Source organism: Eptesicus fuscus, chromosome 5, assembly GCF_027574615.1.
Source record: "Eptesicus fuscus isolate TK198812 chromosome 5, DD_ASM_mEF_20220401, whole genome shotgun sequence".
Lineage (NCBI taxonomy): Eukaryota > Metazoa > Chordata > Mammalia > Chiroptera > Vespertilionidae > Eptesicus > Eptesicus fuscus.
Genome location: NC_072477.1, coordinates 30429008 through 30451237, shown reverse-complemented (window position 1 = coordinate 30451237; position 22230 = coordinate 30429008). Strand labels below are relative to the sequence as shown.

General features: G+C 38.7%; 1 protein-coding gene across 1 annotated transcript in view; it reads left to right on the top strand.

Annotated features, from left to right (window-relative positions):
• The window catches only part of SYNE2 (spectrin repeat containing nuclear envelope protein 2), a 307542-nt gene that overhangs the window by 132445 nt on the left and 152867 nt on the right, over positions 1-22230 (top strand). The window contains exons 33-45 of the mRNA XM_054715998.1: positions 3612-3770; positions 4752-4913; positions 5483-5584; positions 6735-6935; positions 7292-7463; positions 7707-7819; positions 9442-9644; positions 10097-10216; positions 10315-10597; positions 12055-12206; positions 13112-13421; positions 15183-15347; positions 17983-18324. Coding sequence (XP_054571973.1) covers positions 3612-3770; positions 4752-4913; positions 5483-5584; positions 6735-6935; positions 7292-7463; positions 7707-7819; positions 9442-9644; positions 10097-10216; positions 10315-10597; positions 12055-12206; positions 13112-13421; positions 15183-15347; positions 17983-18324 — 2484 coding nt within the window. The remainder of the gene's footprint in view (positions 1-3611; positions 3771-4751; positions 4914-5482; positions 5585-6734; positions 6936-7291; positions 7464-7706; positions 7820-9441; positions 9645-10096; positions 10217-10314; positions 10598-12054; positions 12207-13111; positions 13422-15182; positions 15348-17982; positions 18325-22230) is intronic.

Sequence of the window (22230 nt, the reverse complement as noted above, 5' to 3'; positions counted from 1 at the left end):
GAGAGTAATCCTCTTTGGCCTGATGCTCTGCCTCCAAGCCCACTGGATGGCCACATCACCCCCATGGCGTAACTGGATGGCCCTCCCATCCCCAGTGGCTCTCCACAGGAGCCTCTGCAGCTCCCCTAGCCTGGGATCCTACACCTTCAGCGCCCTTGGCCTGAGGTCACACACTTGTGGCTGTCTTTCCCTGGTCCTCACACGGTGGCCAGGTCAAGATAACTCTCTGGAGTCTCTTTTATTAGGGCACTAATCCTATTCATGAGGACGCCACCCTCATGACCTAATTACTTCCCAAAGGCTTCATCTCCTAATACCATTATGTTGGGGATTAGGATAAGAGCTTTTTAGAGTTTCTTATTAAATAACATAAAAACTATATGGCTAATTAATGAACGGTAGAATTATTACTTACGCCCAGGTCTATTTGACTGCAAAGACATGTTTCAATCATCACAATAGTGTCTTTCCTGAAAACATATTTGAAGTATGTGTATGACAGAAGTAAAAATTGGTTAACTTTCCTTCATCTGTACCCCTTTCTCAACTGTAATGGTTAGCTCACAAAAGGTTGTTTTAAAATTAATAAAATAACTATAATTTTTAAATATAAAAGTCCAGGCATTAAAAAATTTTGTTATGTTGAGAATCTTACATCTAGCATGGTATCTAGCATATGGGCACTTTATATATTGGCTGAAATAACGTATTATTTTGTATGGGAGACATAGAAGTTCTAGTACACTGGTGTTTAGTTTTGTTCTCAGACACTTTTTTAAAAGACCGGATAAAAGCAAATTGTAGTGCTACTGATCGTTAACACAACTTTCGGTCAATTTTGTGATGACCTGGGTACTGTCTTCAGAAACAACCCATTTCTGTGGCATGCATTGTCATGATGCTCAGTGGCTGAAATATGATACCACTGAGAACTTTTGTCCTCCAAAGCTATAGAAACCTGGATGTTTATCTAGGACATGGTACCAAATTTCTACTCTCTTTAATGAAAGAGTGTGAGAGTAAGACTAGAAAGCTAAACTGTCAGGGGACTATTAAAGTTTGGGAAATGTCAGAGGGGACCTAGCTTTCTTTCCTCTCCCCCTTCCATTCATCACAGAACAAAACCTGCAGTTCCTGTCAATGCAAAAGTACCCTCTCCTGCTGTCTTTTCTCTCCACCTGCTTGTGTCAATTTAACAAGAGTTCTCTGAATGCGATAAAAATTAGGATGGGTATACATCCATCCTAATTTAACACATGTAATATACTTTACATGTGTTCTTATTGATGTTTTGAAAGAGAGAGGAAGGGAGAGGGGGAAAGAGAGAGAGAAATATCAACACGAGGGAGAGACACATTGATCGGTTGCCTCCGGTATGCACCGCCACCAGGCATCAAACCCACAACCTGGGCATGTGCCCTGACCAGGAATCGAACTAGTGACCTTTTGATTTATGGGACGATGCTGAACCAACTGAGCCACATTGGCCAGGGCCATATATATATATATAATATTTTTTTTTTCCATTTAACTGAACAAACATTTATTATGTCCCAATACAAAGAGTTCTGAACTGGAAGGAAAAACACTTGGTTTGCCTTTCAGCCTTGCCAATGTATTAGTCAGTGTGACGTCAGGAAATAGAACCTCTCAGTAATTTCTTTCATCAAAAATGTTTAATTTTTAATTAAGCTTTTTATTTTGAAATAATTGAAGTCACATGCAGTTATAAGAAATAATACAGGGAGAACCTACCCGGTATGTTTCTTTTACTAGGTATTCATGAACTTGGTGTTTCTCTGCATTTATTTAGACCTTCAAATTTCTTTCATGGGCATTTTGTAGTTTGTTTTGTTTGTTTTTTAAAATATATTTTTTATTGATTTCAGAGAGGAAGGGAGAGATAGGAATATCAGTGATGAGAGAGAATCATTTATCGGCTGCTTCCTGCATGCCCCACACTGGGAATGGAGCCTGCAACCCAGGCATATGCCCTAACCTGGAATCGAACCATGACCTCCTGGTTCATAGGTGGATGCTCAACCACTGAGCCACGCCAGCTGGGTAGCATTTTGTAGTTTTAAACATATAACTCCTCTGCATGTTTTGTTAGATTTACATCTAAGTATTTAATTTTTTGAGTAATTGGAAATGGCATTATATTATAAATTTGTTGTTAGTATACAGAAGTACAGTTGTTAGTATATAGAAGTACAGTTGATTTTTATATATTTATCTAGTATTCTTCCATCTTCTTGAACCTACTTATCAGCTCTAGGAGTATTTTATAGATTCCTTGGGATCTCCTACGTAGATAATCATGTCATCTGCAAACAGGATAATTTCTTGACACCTGAGATTCGGGTCTTTTTATCATTGCTAGTGGGGAGGGGGATAAAAGTTCTGGCTCCCCACTAGGCTTCCGCTGACACCTCCCTGGCTCTTCCTCACAGCTCCCTATGTGGCCGCTAGTGATATCAGAGGGGCAAGTGCCCAGCAGGAATGAAAGTCCTGGCTCTCTACTTGGCCTTCTCTGACATTACCCTGGTTGGGTGAAGGTGGGGCCTCTGTTACAGCCAAGTGATGGAGGAGGTCTAGGCTGTGCATTTGACCTTTGCTGATATGGTGGCGGGGGTTGGCCACATTTTTTTTCTATATTATTTATCTTCAGGGAGTGATTATTTTCTGAAAGTTTTCTGTCTTGCTAGGTTGTCCTATTCCTGGTACTTTAGCTGAAGAGAGCAGGCCTTTCTTGGGACTTTTTTGTCTGTTAAATTACCAGATGCTGGCTTCTTCAGCACACAGTATGGGATATCGGGGGGAAAAAGAAAAGGCAGGGAGCGTGCCACCAGGGTGTTCCTTAGGAGCTGATGCCCACAGCCGCTCTTCCTTCTTAAACCCTCCACTTTCCCGTCTTCTTAAATTAGTTTTGTGTATGATGTGCAGGGGCTTTAATTGTACTTAGTGGGAAGAATAGGGAGAAGTATGTCTACTCCATATTCCCAGAAATGGAAGTCTTTCTAGGGTGCGTACTTTTTAGAATTTTGTTTATGAGAAATCAATTTCCCAATTTTATCTAGTTATTAAACATGTTTGTGTAAGATTAGTAAATTGAGTGAAACAGTAAGAATACATTAGTCAACTCTCAAATTTCATTTTAAAGATCATTGGCCTTTTCATAAAATAGTGTTTCAGCTTCCATGTTAGAAATGATGTTGGAGTTAGAATCATAAAAGATTAAGCTGGAAGTCATATTAAAGATCTTTTAGAGTTCTGCGTGTTTTATTCAGATGAGAACATTTTTTCTTTAACAATATAAAGATGATTCTTATTGGAGGAATCTATACCCAATTTTCTATACCATTGCATGGATATGCTTTGTTTTTGGTAGAATATTATTTCTCATGGACAAAAAAACATGATTTTAGATCGTATTCCATCATGCAGAGTAGGAAGAAAGTTGGGTGTAGACTTATTGTTAAATCAGATGGTTAGGATTATAAACACTTTTCATTGAGAAAATGGGACAATAAAAACCAATAATGAAATCATGTTTCTTACCAGTTCATCTATGTCAGTAGATCAAAACATGTTTTATAACTTTTTTACAGATTGAAATTGTCAAAGAAGAATTTAATGAACATTTAGAAGTTGTTGACAAGATTAACCAGATCTGCAAAAATCTACAATTTCATCTAAATAAAATGAGAACCTTTGAAGAGCCTCCTTTTGAAAAAGAGGCTAATGTTATTGTGGACAGATGGCTTGATGTAAGTGATAATTTAATTAACTAGAAATTCTATTCTATAACAATTATATTGACCTTTTCTGTTGTATCTTTAGTATGTTTGATCTGATTACAAAATTCAAAAATATTCATGGTAAAAAATATTCAAATAATGTAAAGTTTATGACTTAGGAATTATCTTTACATCCAGAGTTTTAGGCAGTACTAACAAATGGGTCTATAAGTTACTGTACACAGGCAGTCCTCTGGTTATGTCGGACTCGACGTACGGTCGTTTTGTCGTTTTGTGGTTACCTCGCCATCTCCCATTTACTTATAAAAAAAAAAAAAGTCCGTTATTTCGACGTATGTACATATGTGCCTTATGTTTTTTATTATTTATTTACCATGAGTAAAGGCCAGGAATTGTTATCTTTCTTTAAAATTTTTTTACTGTTTCACTTCATTACTGCTGTGTATGTGCTCCACGTGAGTGACGTAGGTGCTTATGTAGGTGGGTTCCGACTTACGGAGAAAATCGTGTTAGGTCGCACCGTAGGAACGGATCTCCGACGTAACCCGAGGACCTAGTATAAAAGTCTAAGCGCAACTTATTTAAAATAAACTAGTTAATATGTTCCTCGTTCATGAAAGATATTGCTGTTCAACTATGTATTTAATACATTTTTAGTTGAACTAATGATATTTTTTATGAATTACAAATTAAGAATTTGTGTTATATTTTCATCTGGGTTTTTAAAAGCAACTTTTATTTATTATGGTTTAGAAATTAGGAAGAATATTGCTTTCATTGCGTATAACCTGCAGCAGATCAGCTAAGATTTATTTTTCTAGAAAAGAGAAGTATATGATACGTTAAAGCTAATTTTTTGTTGACTACTAAAGCAAAATAGCCAGTAAAGGTAAACTAAAATCTTATTTAAAAATAGTTAAATAGAAAACAATGGTTTTCATACTTTTTCCTACTAAATGTGTTATTTCTATGTGTTAATAATTAACGTAGATAAATGAGAAGACAGAAGACTACTATGAAAATCTGGGTCGAGCTCTAGCTTTATGGGACAAACTTTTTAGCTTAAAAGATGTAATTGATGAGTGGACTGAAAAGGTCCTTCGGAAAATGGAATTACATCAACTCACTGAAGTGGAAAGAGATATGCTGAAGGTAATTGAATAGAGATAAAATGCCTGCTCTTTTTTTACACAGTTGACATTTTAATAATGAGTTTGCTTTCTTTAAGCTGCGTAGAAAAGTCACAAAGAAATCTTTTTATTTCTTTAATTACCCCTTGAGCGGGACCTGAACTGTGTTGTTTCCTTTATCATATCCGGGAAGATGTTAGCAAATAATATTAATCTGGGGTTCACAGACACCCAAGGGATTCATGGATGAAATGAGCTTACATGGGAGAAATTGACCTTACATGGGAAACATTCATTTATTTTCATGAATGTCTAATTAAAATGTAATATTTGTTCCAATTATAAATATAGTCAAGACATAGTAGGATGAACTTGCATGTGACATTGTTATTAACAAAATCATAAGTATTTTAATTATCTTCTATTACCTCACCCATGAAGGTGCTTGGGTTTGTAACTCCCAGGACTCTGTCAAAAACCAAGTGACTAGGGGCAATCCAATACACTTTCTGTGTATTAACAGTAGCAATCATGGGTACCAGAAAATAAGGTATACAATAAAAATGTTGTTATTACAATTATGTGTTTTAGGCAGAATTACAAGTCCATGAACAGAAACCCTCAGAATTTTCTAAAAGAGTGGCTAAAATACAGTTTCTGCTTCAAAGCAGTGAAATACCTTTGGAATTGCAGGTAAGGAATTTTTATTTAAAAGTCGCAACGGGAGTACTCTAAAGTGATGTTCATAAACCAGAGTTCGAATCTTAAACCTAAAATAAAATTAGGGTCATTATTTAATTCACCTTTGTTTGATTCCTGTATTAAATCGAACCAAATTTGTAATAGTCAGCCTAGTTTATCTTTGTTCTACTCTTAGAATGAATAATATTGTATGTTGCATTCTTTTATCCTAGAGGGAGGGATATCATGGTGTGCCCCTGTCGAGTAACAGGGGTTTCCTCAGGAGCTGTCATGGATGCAGGAAGGGGAATATGCTCCAGTGACTAGGTTTCTAGAAAAAGAAACAGGGGGATTGCCTCAAGTGTGAATTCTGTTGTGCAGAGAGATTTGTTACAGTTTTATGTAGATCGAAGTGCATGGTGGCGGAGTGGGAATATTCACATGGCTGAGCATGAGTCAGACTTTCTGGGTGAGGTCCGGCTGCCACCACTCATTAGCCGTCTGATCTTGAGCAACCAACCTCCTTTACCTTCTTACGCCTGTATTATTGTGTGTGCATTAAGTGTTTACCTTGATGCTGTGTACATAATAAATACTCCACAGATGCTGGCTATATAATTTTTACTGTATGTTTTTACTTGTTTTCAAAAGAAATAATACCTCAGTTGATATGCTAGGTAAAACTGGTTTTGGGGGAAGGATTCACATTAGTCTCATAAAAAGTCAGAAGTTCAATTTCAGTTCTCATATTACTCTTTTCTTTAAAACAGGGGTAGGGAACCTCCGTTCTGCCAAGGGCCATTTGGATATTTATAACATCATTCACTTAATATAATTCACGTAGATAAATTTATGTTGCTTTGAAGAAAACTCCTAGGTTTATTGAATTTCGAGTCCCGCCTGCCGTTGCCGTGGCAGGGCCAGACCAAATGATTTCAAGGGCTTTAAAAGGCCCACAGGCCGGGTGTTCCCCACTCCTGCTCTAAAGGCACCATTCGAATTGTCGTATCCGTGATGTAGAACAAGGAAGAACTATAAGTAGAGAAGAATTTATTTCACATTGAAATGAAGCAATCTCAGCTCGCTTTCTAGCAGCATGGTTTGTCTTAAACTCTAGTTCAGTAAAACCTGTAACCGGACTTCATATGTTTCATGATTTCAGGTCATGGAGTCTTCTATTTTGAACAAGATAGAACATGTGAAAATGCTCTTAACAGGAGAACCCAGCTGCTCTGCCCTCAGTGGGAACACAGCTGAGCTAAGGGAGGACCTCGACCAGGCCAAGACCCAGATCGGGATGACTGAGTCCCTCTTGAAAGCCCTGTCTCCGTCCGACAGCTTGGAGATCTTTACGAAACTGGAGGTACTTCCTTCCCAGCTGCTTCCCTTCTGCGGCTCAGATTTACCTTCACACTTTTTTTCTGACAGTCTTGACCTCCTGAGGTTAATAAAAATAGTTAATAAAAAATGCAAGCTTGGGGGAAAATCTCAGAAAAACAATTTGTTGTATATATTTGGCAGTTTCACTTTTGACTTGCTCTGTGGACAGTAATTAATTTGATATTAAATTCCATTGCTTTTATACATTTATGGGCTAAGAGAAAGCAAATCCACCCAATAGAAAATTATCTATTTTTATAAAAGCAATGGAGATCTAACATGCGTTGTTACTGAGGCCATTTTAAGACTTAATAGTTGTTTGTTTGTTTATATATTTAGGAGATACAACAGCAAATTCTGCAGCAAAAGCAAAGTATGGTATCACTTGAGAATCAGATAGGCTGCCTGACTCCTGAACTCTCTGAATTAAAAAAGCAATACGAAAGTGTCAGTGACCTATTTAATACCAAAAAAAGTGTTTTGCAAGATCACTTTTCCAAGTTACTGAATGGTGAGTGCAATGTTTCCTCTACTGTGTTTCTGAGAATCTTGAAGTGTGAACAAGTACTGTGAACACAAAGGCTAATCTAAGCTTCACTTAGCGATGGTTGCACAGATTATATTTACAGAAAAGGATTGATTGATTGATTAAGGATTTATTCAGTTGAATCTTTTGGGGGGAAGCACTCACTAATCTATGCATGTCATAAATAACATTCATTTCTTTCAAGTGGCAAATTTTTTCCCCCTGTAGATCAATGCAAGAATTTTAATGACTGGTTCAGCAACATTAAAATGAATCTCGAAGAGTGTTTTGAATCATCAGACACAAAAAAGAGTATGGAACAAAAGCTACAAAAGCTTTCTGTAAGTCATATACATTTCAATCAAAATTCATCAGAACTAAAATACTAGAGGCATAGAACTGTATTTAAGTAGATAGGATAATAATTACTTTGATTTATTAATTTGCTTACATAGAGATAATATTTCCAAATAACCTGGCTTTCCCCAAATATTTTGAAACTGTTTACTGGGTAATGGTGCAAGTGGTTGAAACAAGTTCTGTTTTCACATCTATTCTATGACGCTGTTTATTTAAGAGTTTGCAGGTGAACTCAGTTGTGTTAAAATCATATTTGATAAAAAGTAAAAAATTTATCTCATTTGGACTTTGACATTCCTTTACTTTCCTGAAAGAGATTTCTTGATTTTTTTTTTAAGTCTTTCTAAGCATATATTTCTTTTATAAATTGCAGTTGAACTTTAATACACTGCTGGTAAGGGTATAGTGGAGGGTGGCCTGAAATGAATGGCAGAGTGCCTGCATGTTTAAAATGCAGGTGGCACCCTTAACTCTTGACCACCTCGGGCAAATCATCTAGCGCTTTAGTTTTGAGAATAGCCCGGCCAGTGTTGCTCAGTGGTTGAGCATCGACCTATGAACCAGGAGGTCACGGTTCAATTCCTGGTCAGGGCACATGCCCGGGCTTCGGGCTATATCCCCAGTGTGGGGCTTGCAGGAGGTGGTTGATCAATGATTCTCTAGCATCATTGATGTTTCTATCTCTCTCTTCCTCTCCCTTCCTCTCTGAAATCAATAAAAATATAGAAAACAAATAAAAAGAGAATAAGCCGTACTCTCAGCTTATTGATGGCATTTCATCTTCTCTGACCTGTTGATTTGAAACCATTCTTCATTGATACAACCGCCTTTCTTCTATTTTTTTTCTTTCTATTTTTTTAAAGTTCTAACTTTTCTTTTGCCTTTAACTTCACCCATTGCATGAGCCTTAGCAAACTGATGCTCAAACTTTTTAGCACAAACATTGAAATAAAATTCTCATTCGGACAAAGTTAAATAGAAAAAGTCTGTGTAATTTTACGTATTGGTTACCAGAAAGGGATGAGTATTTAGGAGAAGTTGAGTACAGCCAAGCAAGAAAAACGCAGCCTTTCCCATCTCAACTCCTACTGGCCTTCACAGTGGCACCTCGTTGTTCTGCTTGACCCCATCACCAGGAAGTCAGCTGTATACACACATCGTAGGACTAATAGAAGTCGTCTTTTGGTCATTTGCCATTGAAGTTCGTTGTTTCTCCATAGGCCTTCTTTTGAATAGGATGTTAAGAAGATGGATGTGGCCGAAACCGGTTTGGCTCAGTGGATAGAGCGTCGGCCTGCGGACTCAAGGGTCCCAGGTTCGATTCCGGTCAAGGGCATGTACCTTGGTTGCGGGCACATCCCCAGCAGGGGGTGTGCAAGAGGCAGCTGATCGATGTTTCTCTGTCATCGATGTTTCTAACTTTCTATCACTCTCTCTTCCTCTCTGTAAAAAATCAATAAAATATATTTAAAAAAAAAAAAGAAGAAGAAGAAGAAGAAGATGGATGTGTATGTCCTGGCTTGGAAAGTGTCGTGGGGATGGCAGAGACCATCCTTAGGCTTGCCAGCAGGACATAGTTGACTTTTTGTCTTTTTTTTAATAGGATTTCTTGACTCTTGAAGGACGAGGCAGTCAAGTACAGCAGGTGGAAACTGTAGTGAATCATGTGAGGAAGCATCTGCCCAAAGCACGTGTTAAGGAGCTCAACAGTTGGATTATACATCAAGAAATCGACTTAGAAAAAATGGAGTCCGTATGCCAGGTGCGAGCAAAGGAGCTCAATGACTACTTGCAGCAGCTTCTGAGGTAGGAACTAGAGGTGACGTCTAAGCAACGTGTTTTCTAATGGTACCTGTGTATGTACTCTGCCTCCGTACAGCTAGCATTGGGATACGCAATACACACAGATTTCACAGACAGAATGCATGCTTTCAAATCTAAGTTTGGCTCTAGGAAAATGGAAGTTTAGAGAATTCTTCAAATTATTTAATATGGCAAAGGTTTAGGGGAGAGTCTGAAAATCTTTTCTGTTTGTTTCCTGTTCTTTTGGATACATTTGTGTAGCTCACTGCCTTATAGAATCCCATTGTAATACAGGCTGTTACTATTCAGATTTTAATGTTACAAATTAAATTTTCTCCAAAGAATAACAAAAATATATACTAAAACCTGGTTGGATCCCAAGATTCATGTCAACCCTCTCTTCAGAGAAGCATTTGTTGCTTATTTTATTTCTAACACTTGTAATGTTCATTTAGACTCCAGGATGACCACAGAGACCTGAGTAAGTGGTTAACTAATCAAGAAGAGAAATGGAAAGAAATGGAGCAATCAGGAGAGAATACGGAATTGTTTTGCCAAGCTCTAGCTAGAAAGAGGTATAACTGATCTTACATAAAATATATTTCCTGGGAATATGGTTTCTTACATGGTGTTGTGGCTCCTATAAACTTTCAGTAACGTTTGGAATTTACAGAGAACAATTTGAAACTGTGGCCCAGCTGAACAACTCTTTGAAGGAATGTGGGCTTACTGAAGAAGAAGAAATAATACTGGAATCAACACATTTGATTGATAGATACCAGGCATTATTGAGACAAATCGAGGAAGAGGATAAGCTACCTCCTGCCGAGGACCAGAGCTTTAATGATCTTGCACAAGATGTAATTCATTGGATAACAGGGATTAAAGAGTCCCTTATGGTTTTGAATTCATCTGAAGGCCAAATGCCACTTGAGGAAACAATCCAAAAAATAAAGGTATACCCGTGGAAACTAAATTTCAGGGGTCAGAGGTGAACTCTGATTTTGAAAAGATTTAGGGGAAAATGGCCAAGATTTGTTTCTTATGGAAAATAGAATTGCTGTGGAGGTTGAAGACAGTCAGGGGACGGACCTTACAACAGAGAAGGGCTGTGGTGGGCCTGAAATTATTTTAATGCAGAGGGAAGAGAGAAAGTGAACTTCTCTTTGTGAGGGCAGTGCCCAAGTATTGTCCATCTTCACTGTGCAGAGGATTGACATGGAGACAGTGGTTGGAGCTGGGACATGTGGGAGTTCGCCGGCTATAAAAAGACACGTCAGTACAGCAGGGGCACCTGCAATATCCAGGGCAGGGCTGGAGAGGAACTCCTTCAGAGTAGATATGTATAGTTCTTAAAGGTTATTAGATACTGAGTGGGTTGTGGTGGGCAAGAAATCTCACTCTCCCCTCAGCTTACTTTTTATTTTTAAAAAATATATTTTGTTTATTTCAGAGAGGAAGGAAGAGGGAAAAAGAGATGGAAACATCAATGATACGAGAGAATCATTGATCGGCTGCCTCCTGCACGCCTCCCCCTAGGGATTGAGCTCAAAACCTGGGCATGTGCCCTCACCGGGAATTGAAGTCAAACCGTGACCTCGTGGTTCATAGGGCGATGCTCAACCATTGAGTCATGCCTACTGGGACAGTTCACTTTTTATCTTAAGGGAGATTCAGTAAATATTGCTAGTTTAAAATGCAGGAGCCAGAAGCACATGTGCTTAAAAGAAACGCAGGAGAATTGAAATCATGTTAAGCGGAGCATGGTTAGAGGAAGGAATGGTTAACAATAGTGAGCTGTAAGGGTTGGTGAGACTTAATGAAGTAATCGGAATCTTTTGGGATTATATCTGCAAGGTTTTCCAGAGAACGTGAATCTGGAGTAGTTTCAAGAAGGGAAGAACTCGATAGCTCCAAGCAAAGGAGGGAAAGAGAAGAGGAGGGAATGGGAATGAATTATGCCATGGTGGAAAGTCAGGAGGGACACTGCATTGTCCTATGGGAAGCCATGTCTCAACCAGGATGTATAAAAATGTCTCATTCAGGTTGTTACCTAACTCTCCACCTATAAATAATGGAGCAGACAGGAAGGTGGATTTGCGGAGTTTGGGGGTTTCTTGTTGGGGTTTTTTTTTTTTTTTTTGCATATAATTTATTTAAAGGCAGTTGAAAATCAAGAGGAAATTGGGAATGCAATCCGATCAACCTGACCAATGTCTATTGAGAGCTAGTCCTTCTTTACGTGAAGGAGGTCTTTGTCTTTTGGGCATATATAGAAATGAAAGGCTAATTTTGAAATCTAACCTGCAGTTAGAATATAATTTCAATATAATTTTTATAAAGAAAAAGATATCCTCTGTACTGTCCTTAAGTAATATGAATGGGAATGTAAAATCTTTTTTATTTACTTCAGGAAATCATTTTACTAAAGCCTGAAGGGGACGCTAAAATACAGAGGATCAGGAGTCAGGCCGCGAACAGCAAGGCTCCATTGGATTCCGAGACCGTGACTGATATCGACAACCAGTGGGTCAGCACACTCCAGTTAGCCAACACGTATCTGAGGTAAAGGACAGGCCTTCACCACTCCCGTGGTTTTTCGTTGCAGTGAAGCCATAACAAGTATGTTTTGTCTGCTTCCTGGATTCGGATATAGTATCTATTGGAGAGAGAGTCAGTAGGTCAGGGACAGCCACAATGTGAGAGGCGGAAACCAAGAGGAGTGGTTCTGTGGATCAGACAGGAAGCACACTGTCATAGCTCTGTGGCAGTGTTTGCTTCGGCTGGTGGGGTTCTTGGCAACAAATTATCATTACGTGTCATTATACTTTTAAATCCACTTCTGCCCTGAAATTCCCTTCCGCCAGACAACCTCAGTGTCTGCATGGTATTACGGTAGAAAAATCAATGCTTTTAAATGTATGTATTCTGAGAGATTCTTACATGTGCAGATACTGGTAAATGTCTGAAGTCATTGGTCATACTAGTAATTCTGGTGAAAACTCTTAATTCAGATCACATCTTAAATGATAATGTTTGATGGAAATGTGAATTTTATATTTTTCAAAGAGACAATCAGATCAAAGCTAAATTCAGTATATAAAAAGAATAAACTAGTTGTTGGCCAATATACTGAACGCTTATTTGTTTTACTGATGTGAGAAAGAAAAACATAGGGTAATATAGTTATATTTAAACATAATAAAAACAAATAGTTTGAAATCTAAATTATTAAGTATTTGTTCTCAAGTTATGTAACAAAAAATAGTTTTTCATTAATACTGCAAATAATTTCTGGGCTAACCTTAGTGCTATTTACAAAGTTATACTGACAAAAAAAGTCTGTAGGAATAATGCATGTTAGTGTTATTTTAATGTTTTTATTATAATGTGTATTGCATTATAATATGCAAAATGCCATTGCATTTGCTAAGTGTCATTTCCTTTGTAAAATACTTTTTAAAATGTAGCCATCAAGAAAAGCTTCTACTAGAAGGAGAGAAGTATTTGGAAAGCAAGGAGGACCTGAGATTAATGCTCACAGAACTAAAGAAGAAACAAGAAGTGGGCTTTGCTCTGCAACATGGTTTGCAGGAGAAGAAAGCTCAGTTAAAAAATTATAAGAAATTCCTCCAGAAAGCACAAGATTTGACATCCTTGCTAAAGGAGCTAAAATCTCAAGGAAATTACCTCTTAGAATGCACTAAAAATCCCAACTTCAGTGAAGAGTCTTGGCTGGAAATAAAACATTTACATGAAAGTCTTCTTCAACAACTACAGGTGAAGTGGGGAAAATGAAATTTTAAATGATTGTTGTAATTATGTAAGATTTGTATACAGAACCTTGTTTTTTTGTTGTTCTTTTGGTAAGCCAAAAACTTAAAAAAAAAAAAGATTTTAGGGAGAGAGAGAGGGAGAGACTGAGAGAGAGAGAGAGGGAAACATGGATTTTCTGTTCCATTTATTTATGCATGCATTGGTTGATTCTTGTATGTGCCCTGACCAGAGATCGAACCCGCAACCTTGGCATATCAGAATGATGCTTTAAGCAATGGAGCCACCCGGCCAGGGCTCCAAAAGCTTTTGAAATTTAATTTATCACTTTTAGATAAAAATGTTAACTCCTCAAGGATGAAGGAATCAAACCAGTCAGTTTTGCTAGAAGAATCCATCATGTCTTTATTGATGATGATGTTATTTCTCTCATTGAAATTCCCCTCTTCAGGAATAGGAAGAGTTAAGATTTTTTTAGGCATTGCTATGAAGGTGATTGTGTCAGTTATTCACGTATCATCCATCCATCCATCCATCATTTATCATAATAGCTTGTGTTTGTTATTCTGTATAAACCATCTTATCAGTGTCCTTCCCTTGTGTTTTTCTACATGATCTGCAGTAAAAGAGTTAAGAGGTGAAATGTCAACTTGCCATGAGGGAGTGTATTCTCTTTAGAGAATCCTATATAATAAAAGCCTAATATGCAAATTGACCAAACGCTGGAACGACCAGTGGAACAACAGGTCGCTATGACGTGCACTGACCATCAGGGGGCAGATGCTCAATGCAGGAGCTGCCCGCAGGCCCCAGGCCAGCCAAGGCGGGTGCCAGCAGGGCTCCCCCCCCCCCCCGCCCCGCCAATCGCCTCCCTGGTCGCCCTGCAGAGGGAGGCAACTGGCAGCAGCAGTGGTAGGAGAGGGGGGGCAGGGCTGGCAAGCGGGCAGTGCCAGGTCAGCCAAGGCGGTGCCATCAGGGGCCCCCTGATTGCCCTGCCTGTCACCCCACACATTGGCCCTGATTGCCAGCCAGGTCTAGGGACCCTACCCGTGCACGAATTTCATGCACCAGGCCTCTAGTGGTTTATAATTCTTTGCACATTGAAAGCCAGCTTCCATGTAGGAATTACCTGGCTAAGAAATCCTGCTTATATAGATAGAGGAGTTGTGCAGTGGTTGCAGATATACCTGCTTGTCGGTAAGTGGTTTAGCTTAATAGTTGCTACTTTTCTGATTAGGTGTGGTCACCTTATTTTCTTATTCAAGGGAGAGAACCTGAAGATGGTTTTGCACTTGAGTTAGGATTACTTTTTCCTAACACACAGTTTTGGAGTTTGAATCTTATAAAGGGAATCAAGGGTTAGGATGATCTCATATAGTCTCATTTGCAAGTGTGGGTGCTTGGTTTTGGTAAGAAGGATAATTAAGGAAGCTGCTTTATTATAGATGTTTGTGATTTGATGACATAATTTGTAGGCATTTCATTTTGTGAACCTCTTGACAAATCAGTTGTCTTCAGGAATAAAATGAAGGCAAAGAAGCATGGGGGAAAGAAAGTGGTTTCAAAAAGGGTCACTTTGGGGGAAGAAGGGAGGTTTTACAGTGAAATTTCTCAAACACTAAACTCTGAAAGAACTGTAGGCGATAATGGCCATATTCCTGTTTCAAGATGAAACCCTATAAAACAAGTATTTGTGAGCAATTTATTTATTATCTGAGTGAGAAAACTCAGAAATAATTCATAAATTGTCAATGGTTTTGTTTTTAGGATTCTGTGCAAAAATTGGAAGGTCATGTTCAAGAACACCACACATACCAGGTTTGCATAACAGGCCTGAATACCGAATTGGACAACATCTCCAAGGAATGTGTTAGTTTTTCTGACAAGCCTGTGGATCCAATAGAAGCTGAGGAAAAACTGCAGGAACTGCAGGTATTAAACAATGTCCAGACATGATAGATACTTAAAAAACTCAATTTTAATGACAACTTTACTAATCAATGTCTTTGGTTTGAAATTCAAGTGCTATTCAGATGACTATGAAGTAAAGTTCTGACCAGTCATTAGAAAATGGGAATGTTCTTCTGTAGTAAATAAATCCACTTACAATCTGTGTTACTAACGGTCCCTGCTCAGGACCCTCGGGGATGATTCCACCCATGACCAGTCTGTAGCTTCTGGAGATTTTTGTTTCAGAGACAACACTGATCCCAGGAGAGACTGGCTAGTCCAAGGAGACATCTAATGCAAGACCCAGAAGGAAATGTTTCAATTTTGCATTCTTCATTATGGGTGGATAGAAGTTGTGTAAAGATATATATATCTTTATTGATTTTAGAGAGGAAGGGAGAGGGAAAAGAGAGAGAGAAACATCAATGATGAGAGACAATCATTGAGTGGCTGCCTCCTGCACGTCCCCCCACTGGGGGTTAAGCCCGCAACCCAGGCATGTGCCCTTGACTGGAATCGAACCTGGGGCCCTTTAGTCCACAGGCTGATGCTCTATCCACTGAACCAAACCAGCTAGGGCTGAAGTTGTGTAATTTTTATTAATTTTTAGACTCGAGGACTATATTAGAGCCCTCTCCCAGTAGGGCTTCCAAAATTCTCATGCTAACTCTTGCAGCCCTTTACCCACATTCTCCAAACAAATTCCTAGGATTCTCACTGTTTGCACAGCCAATAAAAACAGGCCCAAGTAGTGTCTTCTGGAAGCACTTCTCAGCTCCTCCTTCCACAGTTCCTTGACTGGGAGATGTCAGGGGTGAGTCTCAGGGCAGCACTGCTGGCATGAGCTTGCGAATGTCTCGTCTCTTCCTTTAGAGACCTGAGAATCCAGCCAGACTTTTCCTCCAGCATGGCCTGCCATGAAGGCAAGTCGGCCTCCCGCTTTAGCTGTGATAATTTGACAAACTCTCAAGGCTTCATCATGTCCAAAGCACTGGTTGAGTGCCATGGATATGAGAAAAATGAGACCGAAGCCTCCCCCTGAGGAGCTCGGGCTCCTGTTGAAAACCTAAAATACAGACTTTTGCTCTACATAGAAGGAACCACAGGGGCCAAGTTCAGACCCCTCACCTTATACATAATCAGCTGAGTTGTGGCAAGCTGAGGGACTTACAAGGTCACCCAGGTTAAATGACAGAGTGGGGGCTAACCTGGAGTCTCTGACCCTAGTCAGGTGACCGCTTTTCCTAACTCTCCACTAAACATCTCTAGTTGGTTGTCTCACAATTATTTGTAGTTCAGCATGTCCAAAACTTAACCTTTTGCACTCGGATGTCGAGTGTGACTCGACACGGTTAGCATTAAATCCCGAGTAGAATAAAGGAATCGAGAAAAAAGCAAGCGAGTGCAAAGGGTTAACTCATCTTCTCCTTCCCTTTCTCCATCTCCGGGGGGCTTTACCAGTGAACCTGCTTTGCCTACTATATTCTTTGACTTTATGAATATCTCCACCACCTCTCCAGGCTTTCAAGTCAGAAACCTGGGTATCCTTTCCTCGACTTCCCAGTCTAGTCAGACATCAAGTGTTGTCTCTTTCATCTCTGGGTTATTGCTACAATTTGCCGCTCCCCTGTTGTCCCCATTCTTGCTGCTTTACAACAGGTCCTCATCTCACAGATCTCTTCCTTAGACTTCTGAATGGGCTCCCTGCCCTCATGGTACCCTCTCGAGTGTACCTTCTCGGATCTCTCTAAAATGCAAATCTGGAACTCCTCCTTAGAATGTTAGAATGTTTCAGTGGCCTGTACATATTTGTTAGCATAGATCTTTTCGCATTCCATTACAGTTGTCTATTTACATCTGTTTCTCTCTGACTGGACTATAGGAACATGAAGGGACTGGATTTTACTCATCTATGTAACTTCAGAACCTACCATATACTTGCTGTTAGTTGAATGATTGAACATTTTTTTGGTTGATCTATTAAGGTAGTGACTAATAAATCCTACGTTGTTCACCTAGGAACTTTAAGCCTTATTCTGTTTCAGTGGAACATCACTACCAGATATAGAGCCTCAAATTACTTTTGAGTCTAGTATTCTCAAACTAGCCCCCTTCATTCAGGAATACATTTACTAAATGTTGATTGAGCTCCCACTAGGTCTAAGATGTTGTATTAGAAAGATTGATTTAATAGCTTTGCTCTGAATGTTAAATATTAACACTCAATTCACGTGGGAACCTTCTAAATGATTTTTTTCAATGTTTTGCAACTAGTAGACAATTATTATTTTGTGTTTTGATTATGTCAAAAGGCTGTATCTTGAACTAAGTATATGCTCAACAAATATGTATTGACTGCCTCTAATATTCCAGGGACTGTGTTGCAAAAATTTGTTATGTCTTATACATTTTTAGTTCCATATAAAATGTGTTTGAGAATTTGATCTGGGATGCTACCTTGGTTTAAATTGTACCCAAAGTTTCTTCTTTGTGACATGAGTTAAGTTTCTTATACTTCCCACTAGTGAAACAGAATACGCTGTGATTTACAAAAGTCAATGAACTCTTGTGACAATTGAACAGATACTTCTCGTGACAATCTTTTCTCCACTCACAGGAACTAGAGAATAGACTCCGTTTACAAGATGGCACATTAGAGAAGATTTTAGGTTTAGCAAAATCCATCGAGCAAAATACATCTTCAGCGGGACAGAAGATTATTAAAGAGGATATAAAATCACTTAAGTGTAAACAAAAAGATTTGGAACGCAGGCTTGAATCTGCTAAGCAGGAGATGGAAAATTATCTCAACAGCATTCTCAAATCAAAGTGCTCCACAGGAAAGAAAGAGAAGTTTCCTTTGCCAGGCAGAGGGAAGCAGGTCACTTCTGACGCGCACGAGTCCACTCAGGGCTCAGCCGCAGTGGAAAAGTTGGAGGAAGACTTGGAAACAAACAAGGTAAGTGCCTGTGATTGCACCTCTGAGCCATCACGCCTGAGGATGGAGAGGTGTGGGATTTGAGAAGCGGGTCGTGCTTCAAGCCTTCTGATTTCATAATTAAGCCCTCCATGTGCTGGCGATTTATGTTGCCCACTTGTAACGAGAGCCCTTAGGAAGCTGTCCAAGGTTTCAGTGGTGAAATATTACTGTTCAGTCTGTTAAAATGTCAGTCATCAATTTAGGTTTATTATTCCCTCTGGTGTGTAATCAGATATGGTTTCTCGGGTCAAGAGCACCAAGGCAAATTAGAAAAGGCAAATGAAAAGAAAATGTGCTTTACCCATTTTCTTAGAAAAAAAACTCAAGAGTCCTATTTTTTTCTTTTCTTTTTTGGTTGATTTTCTAGTGAAATCAGAGACTGTTTGAAAAGCTGGATTCCTTTCTTTTTCTTCTTATGTTAACCCTATCCTGCAAATGCGGGTTTAAATGTTGTCAGATCATTTGGTGTGAGCATGACAACATGCGGGCTTCTAATTTTCCCCGGGGAGAAGAAAAAAGAATGTTGTTTTGTTTTTCTAAAAAAAACCAAATGGGTACATTTTCCTGTGGCTCTTAAAGTGCTTTCTCATCAGCTAAAAGATTAAAACGGAAAAGGCCCAAACAGCCACCTAGGAAACTCTATTTGAAAGGGTCTCCCTGGTAGGCAGCATCTCGCAGTCCGGGTCCAGGGGACACGCAAAGGATAGACATTCAGGTGTGAGCTCTTAGCACCAGGAATGAAGAGAACGTGCACTTCTGTGGCCTTCCTAGAACAGAAGTGTATGGTGGGTTAGAGGAACAGATAGGGTTTTTTAGAAATGTCTACAATAAGGTTAAATGGCAACAGAACGTCTCTCTGGCCACGAGAAGACTTTCAAATGCCAATGTTAGTGCTAAGGAAATATGTCTTCAAGGATTCAGGGCCCTGTAGGTGAGACTCTTGATGTTGTATCTGTAAAAGAAACTCTTAACAGAATTTAAACAGCAGTAATTAAGTAAAAAAAGGAAAAATACTGAAGACTTTCTATCCAAATACATGATGTTGCTAAAGGGAGTGGTTTAATAACCTTAAAATTAGCTTCTTAGGTCCATTATGGCTTTGCACTCCCAAAATTCAATAGGATATATTGAAACCTAAGTAAAGGTCATAATCCAATAATGGTATTTATTTTTTAAATATATTTTTATTTAAACCTCCTCTGTTCTCTTTAAACGCAACCAAACCCTGTTCCCAGCATTCCTGGCAGATGTCTGGTCAACGACAGATAGATTGACAGATCCTCAATTTCTTCCTGCTCTTCTTTATAGCCCACAAGTTGTTAATTTTGACAGTCGAAGACTGAATGAAATTATCTTTTTTTTTCATTAACATGACTTCATATATACATTCTTTAAGTAAAAATTTATTGGTCTGTCAGTGAGAGTTCTGTGGTGAGCAAAAATAGACATGTTCTTTATTCTCAGAGGGCTTCTGGTCTAGAGGAGGAGACATACATTAGTCAACTAATTAACTAATGAGAGACTAATTACAGGAACTAAAGGAAGGAGCACGGTTCCATGATCATCTCTAATAAACGAGTCAGACCTGAACTGTAGTCAGGGAGAGTTTCTCTAAAGAAACAACATTTGAACTGAGACCCGAGTTAACCAAGCTCAGGGCTGGGTGTGGGCCATTTTTGACAGAAAAAGTAGAATTTGCTCTTGTCGTGGGAGAGAGCATGAGCAGTCAGAAACTGAAGGAAGGCCACTGCATAGAAGGTGAAGGGCTGCTTGAGGCCTGAAAGGTAGGCAAGGCTGGCTGAGTCCTGAGTGTTTTACAGGTCGCATGAACATTTTAGACTTTATGCTGAGATAAAGAGGCAGCCTCTGAGACTATGGTGATCTGCCTTTCGGTTTTGTCTCTAATGGTGATGATGTATGCTTGTGCTTAGAATTGGTTTTCGCTGCTTTATATTGAAATGCTGTAAAGAATGAAGAAATATATCCTGGAGAGCTTGTATGACACTGTCCCACTGTTGGTTGGCAGGTTACAAGTGATAGTTTTGGGCTTATCACTGTCATAGAATTATTATAGCCGTGGGACCATTGCCCCGAATGGGAAAAGGGAGAGTGAAGCTGTATGGACCTACCTCTTTTGGATGCTGATACATTTGCTAAGCCAGAGACAGTGGTCAGTTGTTTAAAACTCAGTATTTTAAATGTTAAAGTAAAAATGTTTCCTTTGTGACTTAATGGATATAAAGATGAAAATCTCATGGTCCTGTCCTTAAGGAGAGTTGATGATATTCGTCTCACCTCCTATTCTTTTCCAAACAGGCCAAATTCTAAGGAAAGCTAGGTGGATGAAAAAAATTTTTAAAATTTTTTTAAAAAAGTAAACATAGTTGGCTATATAACTCAACCAGTCTTTTGCTAGAATGGTAATTTTCCACTCTAATTTATTATTAACTTTGAAAATTCCATTTATGATCAGAGGATCAATACGTACACTTATTGCACTGTTTAAAAGTTATATTTTGTCGTAAGTGTATGCTAATCGTAGTTTTGTTTTGGGCATTGGGAAGGGAAAGAATCAGTGGCCCAGGACTCAGAGTTCCTGAGGGCTCGTGAGAGGCCATGCACAGGGATGGATCCTCCACTGGACACCTTTTGAGAACCTTTCCCCCTGGGAGAGAGCTGGACTAGAAAATCTCTAACCAGAGAGTAGAGAAAGGTGGACTAGGGAAAGGGCTAGGATTAGCTTGTTCTGACTGCAGATGGGAGGAAAAGGTCTCTCATGAGAAATCTAAACTAAATACATATCTCAAATAGGTTTAGAATCCAAATCTATGCTACTTGCATTGTGGAGCAGTTCAAGTCAAGAAATTAACATGAAAATTAGCCAGTCAGTCTGTCTGTCTATCATCTATCTATCTATCTATCTATCTATCATCTATCTATCTATCTTCCTATCTATCTATGTATCTATGTATCTAACTATCTCCCTTCCTCCACAGGGTACTTGGAAGAAGCAAGCACAAATCCACACTAAGGGGTCACTTTTACCAATCAGGCCAAAGGGATTCCCACAGTGGAGTAAAAAAAAAATTTTTTTTTCTGATAAATATTCATTAGTATCAGTCAATCAATTCATAACACAAATGGCTACTACAGAGAAGAGTCTGCATCACTACAAAGGAGAGGAATTAATACCTTAAGAAAGTGAGATAATGTAGCAGTCTGGAAGACATTATGCAATAATATGTTTTTAAAGATAAGTGATATAAAAGAAGGATTTGAAATCATAAGGAAAGAATAAAATACTTTGAGAAAAAGGAAGATTTGAAAAAGAACCATATGAAATTTCAATAAATAAAAAAAGCCATTGAAATTCATATTACTATGGCCAGATTAATCAGCAAACTGGACACAGCTTGAAGCTAGAATATATGATGGAGAAATTACCCATAATCTAACTTGGAGCTTAAAGAGATGGAGAATAAGAAAGAGATTTTAAGAGAGTCTGTACTGAGATGGTCTAACACAATTCTGATATGAGTTCTAGGAGGAGAGAATAGAGCCAAAGCAAGACTGGGAAATTTTCCAGAATTGAGGGAAAATAAGAATCCTTAGATTCAGGAACTAGAGACTTGAACAGGCTAAATAAAAATAAATTATTGTAGCTATATATTAAATCACCAAAGCTTAAAAGTAGAATCTCAGAGGCAACCAGAGGAAAAAAAGACAACCCAGTTATGTTGACAACAGATTTCTCAACACTGAAAGCCAGAAGACAATGTAATAGCATCTTTGTGTGGCTGGGAGAAAAATAGTTATCAATCCACACTTTGATATCTAGCTGAACCCTCATTGTAGAGTGAGGTAAAATAGTTACATTTTCACATA